The following is a 16,121-nucleotide window of genomic DNA, read 5'->3' as shown; positions in this document are numbered from 1 at the left end:
AATGCCAGTCATCTCTACAAAGCATTTCAGCAGCATTTCATATCAATCAAGGGTACTCAGGAAGTTCACTCCAAAAAGGAAAAAAGTTTTGTCGGTAGTGAGGTCTGGTAGTAAGGGTGAGCATTATACTCGTTTAATGACTGTCAGTGGAGTATTGTGGAAAGTGCTGAAAAGGTGCACAACGAGAGCTAATAAGAATACAGAAGGCCAAAGAGTAGAGACACTGTAAAGTGACAATGCGAGATCTCCCGCTAGCAAGCTAACAAGGGCGATTGCTCCGGCATCACCGGCTAAAACTGCAGACGGGGGACACAGCGAGGGAGCAAAGGCGGCAACGAAAATGCCAGCTAAAGACGCAATTAGAAGCAGTGAGAGGCTCGGGAGTACTGCGGTGAAAACGAGGAAAGAAGTTGCACTGAGCCAGAAAACGCAGCAGGAGTGCACAAGAGGGGAAAGTGACAGGTAGGAAGCCCACCACTACCCGATCATAGGACTTTGTTCATTACACAGTGGAAACGCCAAACTTTAGTTTGTTTTTTCAAATAATGGAAATAGCTGATGAAGCAGCAGCAAAATAATATTTTCAGTCATATTACAGTGAATCTACAATTATATAAATAAATAAATGAGTGCTGTCAAATTTATTGCATTATCGGTCGGTAATTAAATTTTGTTATTGATCGCGTCAAAATATTTGATGCATTTAACGCATGCGCAGAATGACCTCCCATGCATAATCCCACTCAGAAGTGCAGTGAGCAGCAGCGAGGACGCATGTCGTCCGCGGGAGTATAAAGAAGCATTTCGAAAGAAGAGGGCATTTTTAAATCTCAGAAATGTGAATAAACTGGTCTACTTCCGCGACTGAGGATGAGTAGAGAAGAGGGCTGTTTTGTTTTGTGTGAATAAAGTCAGTTAATCTAACACGCGATGTGCTGAACATAACATAACACTCACCCGTCATATGAGCCAATCACATAAATGTGCACTTCAGGCACCACTCGGAAAGCATAAACTCTAAGAATATTACAAGGGCCACATATAAATGTGTACATTACACACACACACACGCTCACACTTTGTTTGCAGACTTTTGAAATATTTCTGTCACTGTTCTGAGGCCCTTTTGCGTTTTTGTTTTTGTAGTGAATAAAAATACTGTCTACTACAGAAAGAATGTTAATAATTTTAATTAAAAAAAATAAATTTTCATCTCATGAGGATTTGTTGTTACAATAAAAACGATTAATTATTTTCTAAACTGTGATTAACTCGATTAAAATTTTTAATCGTTTGACTGCCCTAAAATAAATAAATAAATAAATACAATTTTAATTTCAATACCTTTATTCAAGTTATGATATTACATCAAATTGACTTCTGAAATGCACGAATTATGATTCACTTCCTGCATTAGTCCATAATATATCAGAAAAATGGCGAAATTGTTGACCATTGTTTTTCCAACCTAAAAGCAGTGTGAAAAAAAAAGAAGTCTATGTATGTATTGGGAAGTCGTTCTGCTGAAATTAATGAAGCCCCAATAGTCCCCCATTGTTTGCTGACGCAAATCTCTCAAGGTTAGCATTGTGATGCTAATTTAGCAGAAACTTAAAGTCGAACTAACTTTTATATCACTGGTTGTCTCATTTTGTTTGTATATCGGAATCAGAGCGTTGCAGCTACAAGGAGATAAAACTTTTGTGGGTCTCTGTTGCATGACAGATCTTCCCTTCAAGAGAACTCTTCATGTCAGCTCGGGAAGTTGGCGAGGCAAAAAAAATGTCTTATCAAAAAGAGTGGAGACTGTCCCTGACATTCCCGTCAATCACGCGAGACTTTGACATTTCTCTTCGCTATTAGCGTGTTGAAGTTCTTGCAGTGAAGTCAGACAAGTCAAATTTGAAACGTTGTTTGCATATATGCACAAATATACGATTTTGGAGTATTTTAGAAAGGTGCGTCAAGAGTGTCAACAATATTCTCACGTTTATCACTAAAGTTTCCTTCTTCCATCCATCAATGGCTGTTTCAACTGAGTTACTAAGTGTGACTTACGGCCATACACCGCATGGATTGACATGATTTCCACTAGTCAAAAGATGAGCTTCACTTTTATTGTTTACTCGTGTAGCTGGAGCACACTGAAACACAGTTTCAATACTGTACAGTTTCTCTGTACAGTATTGGTAAAATCTGAATACATATAAACTCGCAAATGTCATTTACTTGTGCTGTACTCCCAAAAATGAGCATGGTAGTACTTGAGGGTGTGTTAGCACATCTTGCCGTTCTGCTTATTTACCGTTGCAATTAAGTTTCAATTATCTAAATTAATGAACTTGCAGCTGGTTTCTGTAAACATTAATATAACAAACCGAATTACACAAAATCAACTCAACCGAACCCTACAATGGCCCTAAACTCTAAAAGTCAACATAAAATGCCACTTATCTATGAGTCGACTATTCATGTTTATGAGTTGGATCCGTTTTGCTTAATTGGGGCATAATGGGTCAATTTTAGTCACTTGATATTTTTGCCCCTCTTTTTAAAAAAATAAAAAAATAGTTGCAGTCAGTTGGCAACAATGCTAACAAGAGCCGTGCTCAACATTTGCATGAGACAGACCCGCCACCGAGTGTCACAACTAATGTTAAGTGCGCTATAATTCTTTATCCTTGATGCATTGTGACAGAATAATGTCAAAGAGCTTTCAGTAAGACTCCTGGGAGCTGTTTGAAAATGTGGCTAAAATTGCATTTCTGCTTTAAGATAGGACTACGATGGCTCATGATGCTGACATGCATTCAAATGAGGCTAAGTCAAGAAAATCGTCCCCAAACCTTAAAAGAAGACATCATTCAAGTGCAACAAACAGGGCGAATCAGTGCCGACTGCACCTTCGCCTCCGTTTTTGACGGAGCGCGCGAAAGCAGTAAAGCTATCAAACACCTTCGGCAAATAAATAGAAAGATGTTACACATGAGTTGAGTGGAATGGAAGTCGCTACGTTAAGGACGGACGTGATAAAGAAGCGGTTTGAAGCTCAGTGCTCTTGAAAAGACGATAAGGGAAGCGGAGGAAATAAAGCACTTAAAAGCCATTTCATGTTCAAAATGTGACAGGTCAAACAGATGCATCTTTGTGGGGCAAAAGAAACAAAGGAGGCGAAGGGGGAAAAAGTTCTAAGTAGTTCGTCAGAGTCGCAGAGGGAAGGAGATGCAGGAATGAGAGTGCAAAATTAAAGCCCAGCAGTGGGGAGGAAGAAAAACAAAACAACACAACACCTTCTTCCTAACAATCCCTATAGTGGATCTCCTGACGACTTTTTCTCCTGATTATTATGGGTTTGTACGATTATATTTAGTTTACTTTCGCTCGCATGTGGGAAAGCAGAGCCACAGCCACAAATGCACTTTTCAGCTGTTAAATGGCGGTAATACGCTCAGAGTACAAAAATGTAAGCGCTCCTGTCAGCCGCAGTTCACGGGCAGACACTCACACGTTGACTCCCTACCTCACCAGACCCGCCCCTTAAAGGCACATTAATGTAACAGACACAACAATATATGCACTATACAGTACGTGCTTATTTTTGTGCATGTAAAATGTAGTTTAAAAAATGTGTATGAATAGGTTTGAGTGTGTTTACAGTATACAGTATGCTCTATATGGATTTTTTTCACCTATTGGGGGTGTCCCTACAATGATTACTACTTTAATAAAATATACAAATGTATAAAACCATTTCATTAAAAATCTTAAGTTGTATAAAAAAATAACTCTCTCCTAAATAGTACACATTATGTAAGAAAATCTAAAACCAAAATGTGCTTATCAGAATAAGAACAATTTAATATTAATTTATATTCCAAAAAAGAAGCCCTGACATGCAATAAAATGAAATCAAATAAAAGTTGAACAGCATGTAAAAATACGTGCAAATATTACAACATTTTAAGTAATATGTGAAAACATTTTTCTAAAAATGTTCAGATATATTAAAAGATAAACATACAACTCCAATGCATTTCAAACGTTTGGTCGTACGTATTGAAATGAATTCATGCTGGATGACTGGTTAGCACGTCTGCCTCACAGTTCAGAGGTCGCGGGTTTCAACCTGGGCTCTGGCCTTCATGTGCCTTTGCATGTGATCTTGATTGAAGACATCAAATTGTCATTAGGTATAACTTTTTTTTTCTGTTTATCTTGACTGTATGTACCCTACTATTGACTGGCATCCGGTGCAGGGTACACCCTGCCTCTCACCCAAAGCAACCCACGACCCTAATGAGGACAAGTGGTATATAAACAAAATGGAAGCATCAAATAAAATTGTATTTCTGCTATAAAAAAGGTACTGAACTACGGATGAAGCATTGAGGAGCAAGACAAACAAAAACAGAACCAAAAGAGACATCATGACATTTACGCCTGTGCGAGGAACTCACGTGGGACACGGACACAAGCAAGTCAACGGACCGTGTCCAAGTGAACACTCCCACCGTGTCTGTGTGTGTGTGTGCGTTCATGCGTGCGTGTCACCGTGTGAGTCTCTCACGCTGACATTGATTGATCAATACCATTCCTTCTGGGCCATGTTTGAATACCTATTATATGTACATGTGCGTGTGTGTGTGTGTTTGTGTGCTGGTGTAGCAGTGAAGCAGTACATTCCAGGACACACACACACACGCACACACTCACTGTAAGTCCAGACTCTAGCAAACACACCCTAAATGAAACACAGTGATGGAGCTGCCTATAAATCGTGACGGTTGTTAATAACGTGATGGTAAGAGATAAAGGGGGGAGGGGCTTGGGTGGGGCTGGGGTGGTTGAAAAGATGCAAAAAGGTAGGCAAGTGGGAGTGATTGGAGGAAGAGGAAGCGCAGAGAAGACGGGTAACATTGACAGGAAGAGAGCGAGAGAGAAGGTAAAGATGAGAAGAAATCAATAAGTGCGATGGCAGCAAAGGAGGGAAAGAGGTCACAAATCACCCGAGCCAATACGTTGTGTGCATGTGTGTGTGTGCGTGTGTGTGTCAATGAGAAAATGCGGGTCAAATCTAATAATTCATACGGTGACTAATGGAGACAAAGTAAGTATGAGAGCGCCCCATATGTCATTAGTCCACTCCATGCTAATGGAGATATACCGAGGTCGTCGACACAATGCTTTGGTTGAAAAAAAAAAAAAAAAATACACTTTGCAAGACAATATGCCCTCCTGTGCAAGGATCTTTTTGTTTTCAAATACAAAAGATTTCCATTGAAACCAATGAATAATATATGATCCCTAAACTAACCCTAAGGAAATTTGAGACAAGTGATTTGGAAAACAATCGTAAGCGGAGTAAAAGCAGAGTGAATTCTCTACAGCATATTCAAAGTACAAACAAAATAAAAAAATGCATACACACAGAAAATATATCCAAATCCAACGCATAGCACATCATGAGGTGACAGTAAAGCATGAATAAGTATGGCAGAGATAAATTGTAAATGTAAAAACATACCTGGCTAAGTTGGGAACAAAATGGGACTTTTGAAGGCCTTTTTTTTTTTTTTTTTTGCAAATCAAGACTTTTGGAAATCAAATCAATAAAGTATCCATTAGGAAAAAGTTCAAGACAAAAGAAAATGAATGGGAAACACGTCTTTCTTGAAGGAAGTTTACAAATAAACTCATCAATGGCCAGGTTAGTAAGCAACTTAAGACTTTTTGAAGGAAAAAAAAACCCAAAACCTCTTAAAGACAAATTATTGAGGATTCTTAATTCACCACTATACAAAAAACTTGATACTTTCTTAGGGAAAAGTAATGGAATATTCTCCAATTGGCAAGTCAGTGATCCGACTCCAACCCGATAGAGCATGCTTTTTACTTATTTGACTTTTATAAGTCAAAATTGAAGGCATTGAGAGCCACAAAAAACATGTGCAATGTTTTTGTATTTAGACCTCGACATATGCATGTTTTCATCTAACATGATGGCTGATAATTGTGTTGTATTAAAAACCCATCTGGGGGAAGGCGGGTTACGTCTCTAGTTCGAGGTCTTGTGCCTGCTGTTGCTGAGAAACAGGAAGTGACCAGCTGGCACGCCATACGAAGCAGCGCAGCGGGCTCGCTTAGCCGCGGTTGTCCGGCATCGTGACAGCATGAAGGCGGCTCGCCTCCTTAACCCATCACGTTCCATGAATACATTTGGTTTAAAATGTTGAATATGCAGAGGCTTGTGATCAAAGAATTGCGGGCTCTCGTGGAATTACCACGCTCTCTGGTTTTGGCAGCGGAGAGGCAGCAGGTGCATGGATCATACGTGGAATGCTGTCAAAATAAAAGGACTTCCATTGCAGCCAATGTGAAGAAATGGCAGGCATGTGGGATGACGGGGGAAACATGATAAGGACATGAGTGGGAAGAATAGAAGCTTGGCTAGAAAGAAAACAAGCACAGCAGTTGGGGCTTCAGTGGTCGCGGGAAACGACATTAAATGCGCCGCGTTGAACGCAGCACACGGCACAGGAGACACAGACAGTAGATAGCAACCCGGCAACCAACTTACTACCCTAACCGAGCATCCTACCAACATACATTCTTACCTGATCGATCTACCTACCCACATTAGCCTATACTTCAGCCTACCTATCAACTTATTTACATTACATGTCTACCTAACTACGTACCAACTAACTTTACCTTATCGTTCTACCAACCAACCTGCCAATCAACTTACCTCCCTTGCCCTGTCATGCCTACCAACTTACCTACCTAACTTTATTACGTACGTAATAGTTCACATTGGGCGTCAGTCCGGACTCTTTGTGAGTCACTGGTGGCCGCCCGTTTTCTGATTTTTTTTGAGGGGGGATTTTACTAATGGACCAACGGACTTCTGACGGACTAACTGACGTAGTTAAATGACGGACTGACTGATGGATTGACGTTTACAAAAAAAATTTAAAATAACGGAGGAAATAATTTGACTGGATATACTGAGAAACCTTGGATTATTAATGACAGCAGCACTGTAGTAAAGAGAGATTATTTATATTTGCTGTAATCCGAGCAATGACATCATTGATCGATTGGCAAATTATGACATGACCACCGATCACCGATTTTGCATGAAATACAAACTTTCTGCCGATCCGATCCAGACGATCAGATCCGCGCAACGTCTACTAATGATGCGTCTAGTGACAAACAAAGCTCACATTAAAATAAAATCCAAAGCAAGGATAAAGAAACAAAAAACAGAACAGAGTTTTTAGATGATCATGATGTACCAGAGGAGCTTAAGCATCCCCGAGCGAGCGAGCGAGCGAGCAAGAGTGCAGTGCCCAGCCGAGCGTGCGATTAATCCACTTTTTATTATTTGTAACATCAACCATTGCTCGATGCTTATATAATCCAACTTTTTATTTAATGATATCTAGATTTATTGTCCATACATCACAGTCTGAGCTGTTAAAACGTATCCACAGGTTAGCCGACAAGCATCTGACGGGGTGAATAATAAATGGTGAGCAGGTGCATGACGATCCCCGTAATGAATGCTGAAAGATGATGAGGAAGAGGCGGAGGATGGGGGAAGGTAAGAAAATAAATGACAAAAGACAGCAACGATGATTATACAGCATGCTGGCTGTCATTCAGATATTTTTATTATTCTTTTCTTGACACATCCACACATCTCAATCAGGTGCGCATAATAAGATGGGCAATTAAGATTGTACCAGTGAGGAGACGCACACATCTAATGAGTTCCAATCGGGGGGAAACATGTCTGCCTTTACAGAATAATGTTCAGTTTTGATTGGCACTGTCAGAGAGGAAATAATTTAACAGTTTTTTTGTAGTTCAGAGAAGCCTCCTTATATTTTTATGGGTTTTTACAGTACACATACAGAAAAGTCTGAATAGAGTCACGCGCCTTCGGCGTAGTGCAACGTTGTGCCGGGAAGCACTGCGGTCTACTGGATGAAATACAGTGCAATTAACAGGAAAAAAGGCAGAGTAGGTCCCCAGCTAATCAACTACAGCAGGGGGGCTCACACTTTTTCAGCATGCGAGCTACTTATAAAATGATGTCAAAATCAACCAAGTCAAAATGATATACTTTCCGGGTAGAGTATGTTTTTAAAAGCCTAACGTCCAGTTTTAAAACACGGTTGAAGGCACATTTCTATTCTTTGGCTTTTGATCCGATTTGAAATTTTCGGCCCTTTCCAGTGTCTATTGTATATAGTGTTTTATGTTAATTTATTGATTCCATTTTGTTGTATTATGGCTATTTTGTTGTTTGTATGTAAAGTGCTTTGTTACAGCTCTAGCTGTTATGAAATGCGCTATATAAATAAAATTGTATTGTATTGTATTGTATTGCTTCAATGACGTTACGCCAACTTGAATTGCCGAGTCTATGAAATGACGGCATCAAGGAGTGAATGTCTCATTTCTCCAAACATTTATCCCTCCTCAATCCTCTGTTGTTCTCCTCAACGCAATATTAGATGGGAGGGAAATCTAAGTACACAGACATAAACATTTGTGAAACCTGACAGAGGGACTTTAAAAAAGAACAAAATAATAGAAAATGAAGGGAGGCAAAGCGAGGCTTGAAGCCCATTGGCCACAGATTTGAGTGATGATGATCTACGGCTGAGTGGTGTCTACTAAAGCACATAATTTTGTCTCCTTTTAAATCATGATGTGACATAGCAATCTCAAAACACCAAGTACAACATTCTTTCTGCTATGTGTGTGTGTGTGTGTGTGTGTGTGTGTCTTTGCCGCTGTGTGTGCGCGACTGACAGCTGAATCAGTGGAAACATCAAGCTGGGCTCACTTCCTCTCTTGGCTTGGGTACCCGCAATCACAACCGGGACGCTAAATGTTGCACAAAGCACCAGCAGGTTCTGCTGTAAATCACGCAGCAGCAACAGCAGAGCTTTGTCCAGCGTGGAAGATTGTGTAAAATGACAGGACTGTACCATTTTTGATTCTGGGATGGGAACAACAGCCAAATTGTGATTAACAAAGAAAATAAAACCCTTTAACAAAAGTCACAATGTCGGCAAATGCCATAGGTTAGTTAGCAGGCTAGTACCCATTTCAGATTGTAGGGCAGGGTGGACTCTTTCATTGTGACTTAAATGGTGAAAAGACAAACTAGATTATTCTAAAAAAGTGGGGGGAAAAAAACACAAATGTTACATCATCTGTGTTTGCTTGTCCGTCCATATTATAGAAGGCTATTTGCTTGTTCAAAGACAAACACGTAACATGACTGGACTGTACCATATTTTATTCTGGTGCGGGTAGAACGGTTCCGTCATGACTCAATTCCACAAATAGATAAATTCATCAACAACAAAAAATGAAAAAAATCCTGGAGCGCTGCGAATACGTTTACTACACCCTGATTCAAGGAGGAAAATGACGACAGAAGCATACAATGTTTGATTCCACAGAGGCAGTGGAGACGTTTCCAATGTGACTCAAAACACAAACAGAAAAAAATATGAGTATTGTATTATTCAACGAGTCTACCTTAATACATTGTTGTACATAAGAGTTAGCATTGTCTTTGTGAAGCACTGAATGTTAAATAGTTTCTTCTAATTTTACCGTATGTTTGATAGATTTGGCGCTATTATGCTAGCTTCAGACTGGACACGAAATATCGGGTAGCGCCGCGTGTCTCGCTTGCTTTTAGGGATCCGCCGACAGACGAAAAAAAAATGTGAACATCGCTAGCCAATCTGGTGACCGGTGGTTGTGTATTACTTTGGTTAATGCTAAATACTCTCTTGGTTGACAGTTCAACAGCTGGAAACAAGTCAATGCGTTCACCATGGTCCAACCTTTTTTGCACCATCCTGGCACCTATTGGAAGCTGGCTGTGTCATTTACAGGGAGTCAACGCCTGAGACCAAGCGACCACCACATTTGTTGTTATAAGAAGAAATAGATCAAAACAAATGTGGAAGAAAAATGGTGAGTGCGGGAGAAAGCATGGAGCTAGAGGAGCCGTCTGAACTATACAAATCAGCCGTTTGTATAGTGTATTGTACATATAGTATAATTAGCCGGGAACATTTCGGCTTCCGTACGTATGCTGGAGCCCCGTCACAGTCTTCCATCCCGGGCGCATATTAGCGAGAACACGCTCCCTGTCATATACAATCGCACAAGAGCGTGGTGGAGCATGAGCTGTCCTCTGCTGCGCCCTAACTCCTAACGAAATTCAAAGTTACTAGCGGAAAGTGCTACCTTACTTTATCTGCAACCTCATTCTATCCATACAAGAAAGGGGGGTGGGGGGGGGGTTCCTGTGTTTGATTATTATTATTATTATTATTAATGAAAAACCCTAATGCGCACGTTTTTATTCTATTTTGTGCTTTTATAACAGGGAATATTTTTGGGTTTATAGAAAATTGAATTGTAACTTGCTCTCTGTTCAAACTAAAAAAAACTAAAAAAAAAACTAGTCTAGTGCATTTGAGACTAGTGTATTTGAGTGCAACCGTGACTTTTGTGAACCGTTACACCCCTATCAAATACCGATTCTGACATGGCAACACACTGAAACTAAAATCCGATTGGACAAAAACGCTATCAAACACGTACAGTACAGCAAGTAGCGCAGCTAAGAAAAATGCTGCAAATTGAAGAGAATAGACTTGGAAGAGACTGGTGTTGTTGAGAATGTAGATCAGTGCTCACCAGAGTTCTCATCCACGCGCTCTTCCACCGTGTGATCCTTCTGGTGGACCCACTCGCTGTTGCACTTGAAGTAGATCTGCGTGGCGGGCGTGGCTTTGCAATAGAGGTTGACGGGCTTGTTCTTGACGATGTAGCCCTCGTCGGGTTCGAACAGAAAGTGCGGCAACGGCTCGGGCGGGTCGGACGGGAACGTCTCGGGCAGCTCGCTAAGGCTCAGGAAGTCGTCGTCTTCTCGTGCTGTGAGGGGAGAAAAAAGATTGGAATGTCATCTACATAACTGCTTTTTGTGCTCTTTTTGTGGTTCGCACCAACCGAATGAATGTGTCGCTGTGTGATGACATTGTACTCATTCCATCCATATTGTCAATTCTTCTCCCACACATCCATCCTTCGCCACTACCTGCCTACCAACTCTTCATCTCACCTCTTGCTTTGTTCCACCCTACTCCTCCTTTCCTATCCTGCTTCTCCTCTTCCATCCTTATTCCACTTCTCAAATCGTGTTTGTTCTCCTCCATTCCACCCCTCTTCTCTCATCCTTGCCAAGGGTAAAATGTGAACCATTTAGTCGCCAAAAGACAGGAGAAGGGTTTCAAGAATCACCAGAGACAGAAGTGAATACAAACTCACATGTAATTGGTCAGATCAAATGCACGCGATGACTACGAATTGTCTGGCAGTTTCTCATTTGGCAAGGTTATATAAAGCACATGAACAGGCAGTTATCTGCCTCATGCAACCGCCCCTCAAACCGCAGACACTGTGCTTTGTCTCAAAGCAAAGTGATCATACAATATTAGACAGAGAGCGATACAAGGTCTACTTTCTTATCATCACACTAAAACAAAAGATTATCAGGTTATAATTAACATAAAATACATTTTGCAATGCAAAGGCATACATTTGTGTAAGAATTCTTCTTCTGCTTCTTCTCTTCCAGTTTCCCATCCTTTTGCTCCCAATTGGCTGCATAAAAGATTGTAAACTAAATCACGGAATGGTTTGGGTCTTGAAATGCTGCTTGAATATTAAAGTTTGCTGTTGTGTTTAAATAATGCCAATGTACATTCCGGCAATTTCTGTAAGCTACACTGAAAAAACTGGTTGACTTTACTCAGTTTTATTTTGTCATGTGGTTGCATAAAATAAAATCATCTGTATCCAGATTTTTAAAGATGTTAAGTCTGGATTCAGATGATTTTATTTTGTGCAACCACTTGCTAAAATAAAAATGAGTAAACGATGCAGAGCATTTGTTTCAATGTACTTTTGTTTTCTCTGCTTTGATTCTGAATGTCGTTTTTGGTGTTGTGTCTTTGCTTTTGTGAAGCACATTGAGTTGCCTTGTGTTTGAAATGTACCAAATAAATAAAACTGCCTTTCCTAATATCAAACACATATGATATTGCCGGAAGGTCGACCAGGACAAGTCTGATTTAAAACAGCTGAGATGACCTTACACTAAATGATCAAGATGACGAGAACAGTATGTGACTCCAGCAAAACTCTAGAACCTCCTTCTGACTTTCAGTTTACTGTCTGAGAGTTGAAAGTTGTTAATGGTAAAACCAGATTTGCTCCTACTGGCCACTTTTCCTCCACCCTGCTTCTTCTTCACGCCCCAATTCTCCTTCATTTTGACTCCCCAATCCATTCATTTTCCTCCATTCTGATCCTTCTTCTTTCCCACCCCACCTTCTCCATCACCATCATTGTTCCCCTTCCACTTAATCTCTTTCAATCTTCTTCCCTCCATTATATTACTTTACCTCCTCTTTTCTTCCCATTTATACTTCTTTTCCCGCTCCTCTTATGTTTTAACCTTATTTTTATTTTGTCAACACAAAGTTGTAAATAAGGTGAACGATCTCAAAGATCTTGCTTTCACTCCTTCGTTGTCCTTTTCCTTCACCCGCATCCTCAATCAATAGCTTGTCAAGGTCACCAACGCTGAGAGGATTACAAGTGTAGGTGGACGTGTCGACAACAACAGACGCATCGCACACACTCTAATACACAATTCTTTGCAGTTTCTTCCCCCCCTGTCATCAGTCAGTTTTCCTGAGCTTCTTTGGACACACCGTTTCAGTTAGTATTTCACAACACTCATACACACACAGATGATCTTTAATTTGGTGTGTGTTCTTATCTTGGGCAGTGGCGGCAGTAGCTGTGGGCTCGGAGCTATAAAAGCAGCTTAGGTAAAACAACACCACCAAAAATAACGAGAATTGAGTAGGCCGCCTCCACTTTGATGTCGCCTTGCTGACAGTCTCTCTGCCCGCCGTCCCTCTAATTACTTCTCTGCCAGGAGGGAAAATTCAGAGACATATTTGCGGCATAATTCCATTATCTGCCAGAAAAAAAGTTTCTCCCACTCATGGATTTACTTTGCCGCTGTGTCACGTTCGAGGGTTTCTTTGCTCCGTTGACAGCAGCGACTGAAATGAATTTTGTTGCAATATCGTTATAACATTTATTTAGAATTATATGAAATTTGATATGTTTTCCCCATGCTTGCCAGGGTCGACATTTGACTCAGTGGGTCTTTGCTAGTCATACAGTGTTCACAATCAAAAACAATTAATAATAAACTCTTGATGGGTGGGATGGACAGGCATTTCATAGACTCAACAAGCAACAAAAAAAAAAAAATCCAAAATATGTCCCCTTTAATGTCAATGTTTAACATGAAATAAAATCATATAATTATGACAATGCGCATCATTTAGATTTCCACCACTCCTGGCACCCCTCCCGCTTCTCGCTCTGCTAGCCCCAATAAACACTCACTGTCATCCTCATCAGTCATTCAGCGCTGGGGGGCTCATTGCTCCATAGTGGCAGCTGTAAATTATTGATTGGTAAAGGAAACATGATAGCCTGAGAACAGGGCGGGAGGAATAAGGAATAGGTGGAGGAATTGACACACAATTCCCTTTGTCTTTGAGCTCATGTCATTCCATTTTTTGCCCCTCCCCTTCAACCTGCCCATTTTCTTTTTACGCCTCACTCCCAAGCCGTCAATCCTCCACTTGTTTATCTGGCGGCTCCTCTCTCCTGATGCGCCCCCCACCTCCGCCAACCCAGTGAATTACGCACCCTCACAGCCCAGCTCATAAACGTCTGGCCTGAACACTGTCATCAATAATGAATGGCCGCAGCCGAACAATATCCCCGGTTCGATTTATTGTACCTTGTAAATATTGTGCCGGGTAGGGGAGGGGGGGTCCCAAAACCTCCATTTATCCCTTCGCTCGTGGCTGCGCTTCAAAAACACCTTGCGGAACACGACCAATAAATATCTGGAACATCTATTGAGGATGAAGTCATCAGCCGCGGCCTATCACATTGGACTGCGCCTGACTAGTGACAATAGTTGGAACAACAGCGATACTGCCAGCAGACGGGACTCAGCAGTGTCTCACAGCCTACTGACTAAAGGCCTGCAAAGTGCAGAAGTACCAACAGCTGACATACTGCCTATTTACAGTATGTAAAGTGGCAAACAAACTCACATATGGCTGATGTAAAAACCTATTGACATACTTCTACATGATGTATTATCCATCCATTACCTATACCGCTTATCCTCACAAGGGTCGCGGGCGTGCTGGAGCCTATCTCAGCTGTCTTCGGGCAGTAGGCAGGGGACAGGGGACCCTGAATTGGCCAACCGCAGTGAACACAGAGACAAACACCTAGGGGCAATTTAGAGTGTCCAATCAACCTACCATGCATGTTTTTGCAATGTGGTAGTTAAACCGGAGTACCCGGAAAAAAAAACAGGCACGGGGAGAACATGCAAACTCCACACAGGGAGACCGCAGCCGGGATCAAACCCACGACCACCGTGCATGCCCTCTGATGTATTATCTACTTTGCATATGCAGCCTGATTCACTGCATGCAACACGGACGACATACACTACTTCCCTATGTCCTCCGACTGAGATTGGGCAAATTTACTGTACTGACCGCTAACAACAGAGATTTGAATCTATTAGTCTATTCTCAAATTCTGTCATACTATTGATTGACATGTTGTCCACTGACATATGTGTTTGTTTCCAAATGACCACACTGCAAAATGACGCAGCCCATACAAATCTAGTACACAACTGTATGGAAAGTGAGCTTTCTACTGGCCTATTGTCCTAAACACAAAGTAAATCTTTCTAGGGGTGCCCAGTATATTTGGTATATGCGGTAGATGGTACAAATTCAGACTCTCCCGACCACTAGCGATACAACTTGCTGATGATGTCATCATATCTGTGTCAGTGTGAAAATGATCTCAAGTAGACCTGCCCACGGAGGTACGGCACCCTTTTTAACCAAATGCGGCTCTTCCACATCGAACAGTCAGCCTGCGTTCCTGCCTCTTCGGGAACAACCGGGGGAATGCTCAGCGCTAAGCCATCCTGCACCGCACCAGCTATGAGCTGCGATTGGATGGCCGCTGCCTCCATTGTAAATGTGATACACCGACCAAGAGGAGACAACAGGAGAAGATGGAGAAGCCAAAGTGAAATGTACACTTTCAAAACACCAGACTAAGTGGTACAGTGCACTTTCAACATAAGTCTGGCTTCTTCTGAACCATGGTACAGCAGGGAGTAACCAATTATGAGCAAGTGTTTAGAGAGAAAATATACAGCAGCAAAGGATAGGCACGCACGACTGAAAACGATAAATGAATCAGTAGGTTTCTGCAAATGTCAGCCAGGAAGTGGAGAAAAATAAACTATACTATTTTAAGTATGTATAAAATCGACATGTTATTTGTTAGTTTTACCCTGCGATTGGCGATGGCAACCAGTTCAGGGTGTACCCCGCCTACTGCACGGAGACAGCTGGGATAAGTTCCAGCACGACGTAATGGGAACCCCTGGTTTACACCATAGAGCACTGAATTTTGACTTTTGAGATCTGCACAATAATTGTGAAAATTACATATCCTTGCTTTTGTTTTGTGTTGTCTTATTTTGTTTTCACGAGTTTAGCTTTGCTCAATGACCATCCAATCTACTCAGAAACACTTCCATTTTAATTGTCATACTTCCATTTTTATTACGATATATACTGTTACCGCGAAAGGACTCAATTTATAGCGTGACATGAACTAACATACCTCTACTGAAGTTTTGTGAAATGATTTACTAGTTGTTAAAGAAATCCTGGAGTGCTGATGTACTGGTCTACTGAAAAATTGGTTAACAACATACAGCTGACTGTACTGTGAAATGACGCACTGGCAGGAATGGTATTTACAAATATGCAGCCAACCAACATACCATGAAGAGCCTTAGTGCAGCCTACGCACAAACCGCTGATCTCTACTAATACTACTACAGTATACTACTCAGGTAAACC

At 41.2% G+C, this 16,121-nt stretch overlaps 1 protein-coding gene and 1 long non-coding RNA gene across 4 annotated transcripts in view; one reads left to right on the top strand and one right to left on the bottom strand.

Annotated features, from left to right (window-relative positions):
- The window catches only part of LOC147147354 (netrin receptor UNC5C-like), a 262,736-nt gene that overhangs the window by 81,636 nt on the left and 164,979 nt on the right, over window positions 1–16,121 (bottom strand). For all 3 annotated transcript variants that reach the window (XM_086029738.1, XM_086029737.1, XM_086029739.1), the window contains one exon: window positions 10,747–10,983. In XM_086029738.1, the coding sequence (XP_085885864.1) occupies window positions 10,747–10,983 (237 nt within the window). The remainder of the gene's footprint in view (window positions 1–10,746; window positions 10,984–16,121) is intronic.
- LOC147147355 (uncharacterized) overlaps window positions 79–16,121 on the top strand; it is a 32,293-nt gene continuing 16,250 nt past the window's right edge. The window contains exons 1-2 of the long non-coding RNA XR_015086709.1: window positions 79–462; window positions 7,500–7,609. This is a non-coding gene — a long non-coding RNA (uncharacterized LOC147147355). The remainder of the gene's footprint in view (window positions 463–7,499; window positions 7,610–16,121) is intronic.

Source organism: Filicampus tigris, chromosome 5 (assembly GCF_054856515.1).
Source record: "Filicampus tigris isolate MCC_2025a chromosome 5, RoL_Ftig_1.0, whole genome shotgun sequence".
Classification (NCBI taxonomy): domain Eukaryota; kingdom Metazoa; phylum Chordata; class Actinopteri; order Syngnathiformes; family Syngnathidae; genus Filicampus; species Filicampus tigris.
Note: the sequence above shows the minus strand (reverse complement) of the source record. Positions and strands in the feature narration are given on the sequence as shown.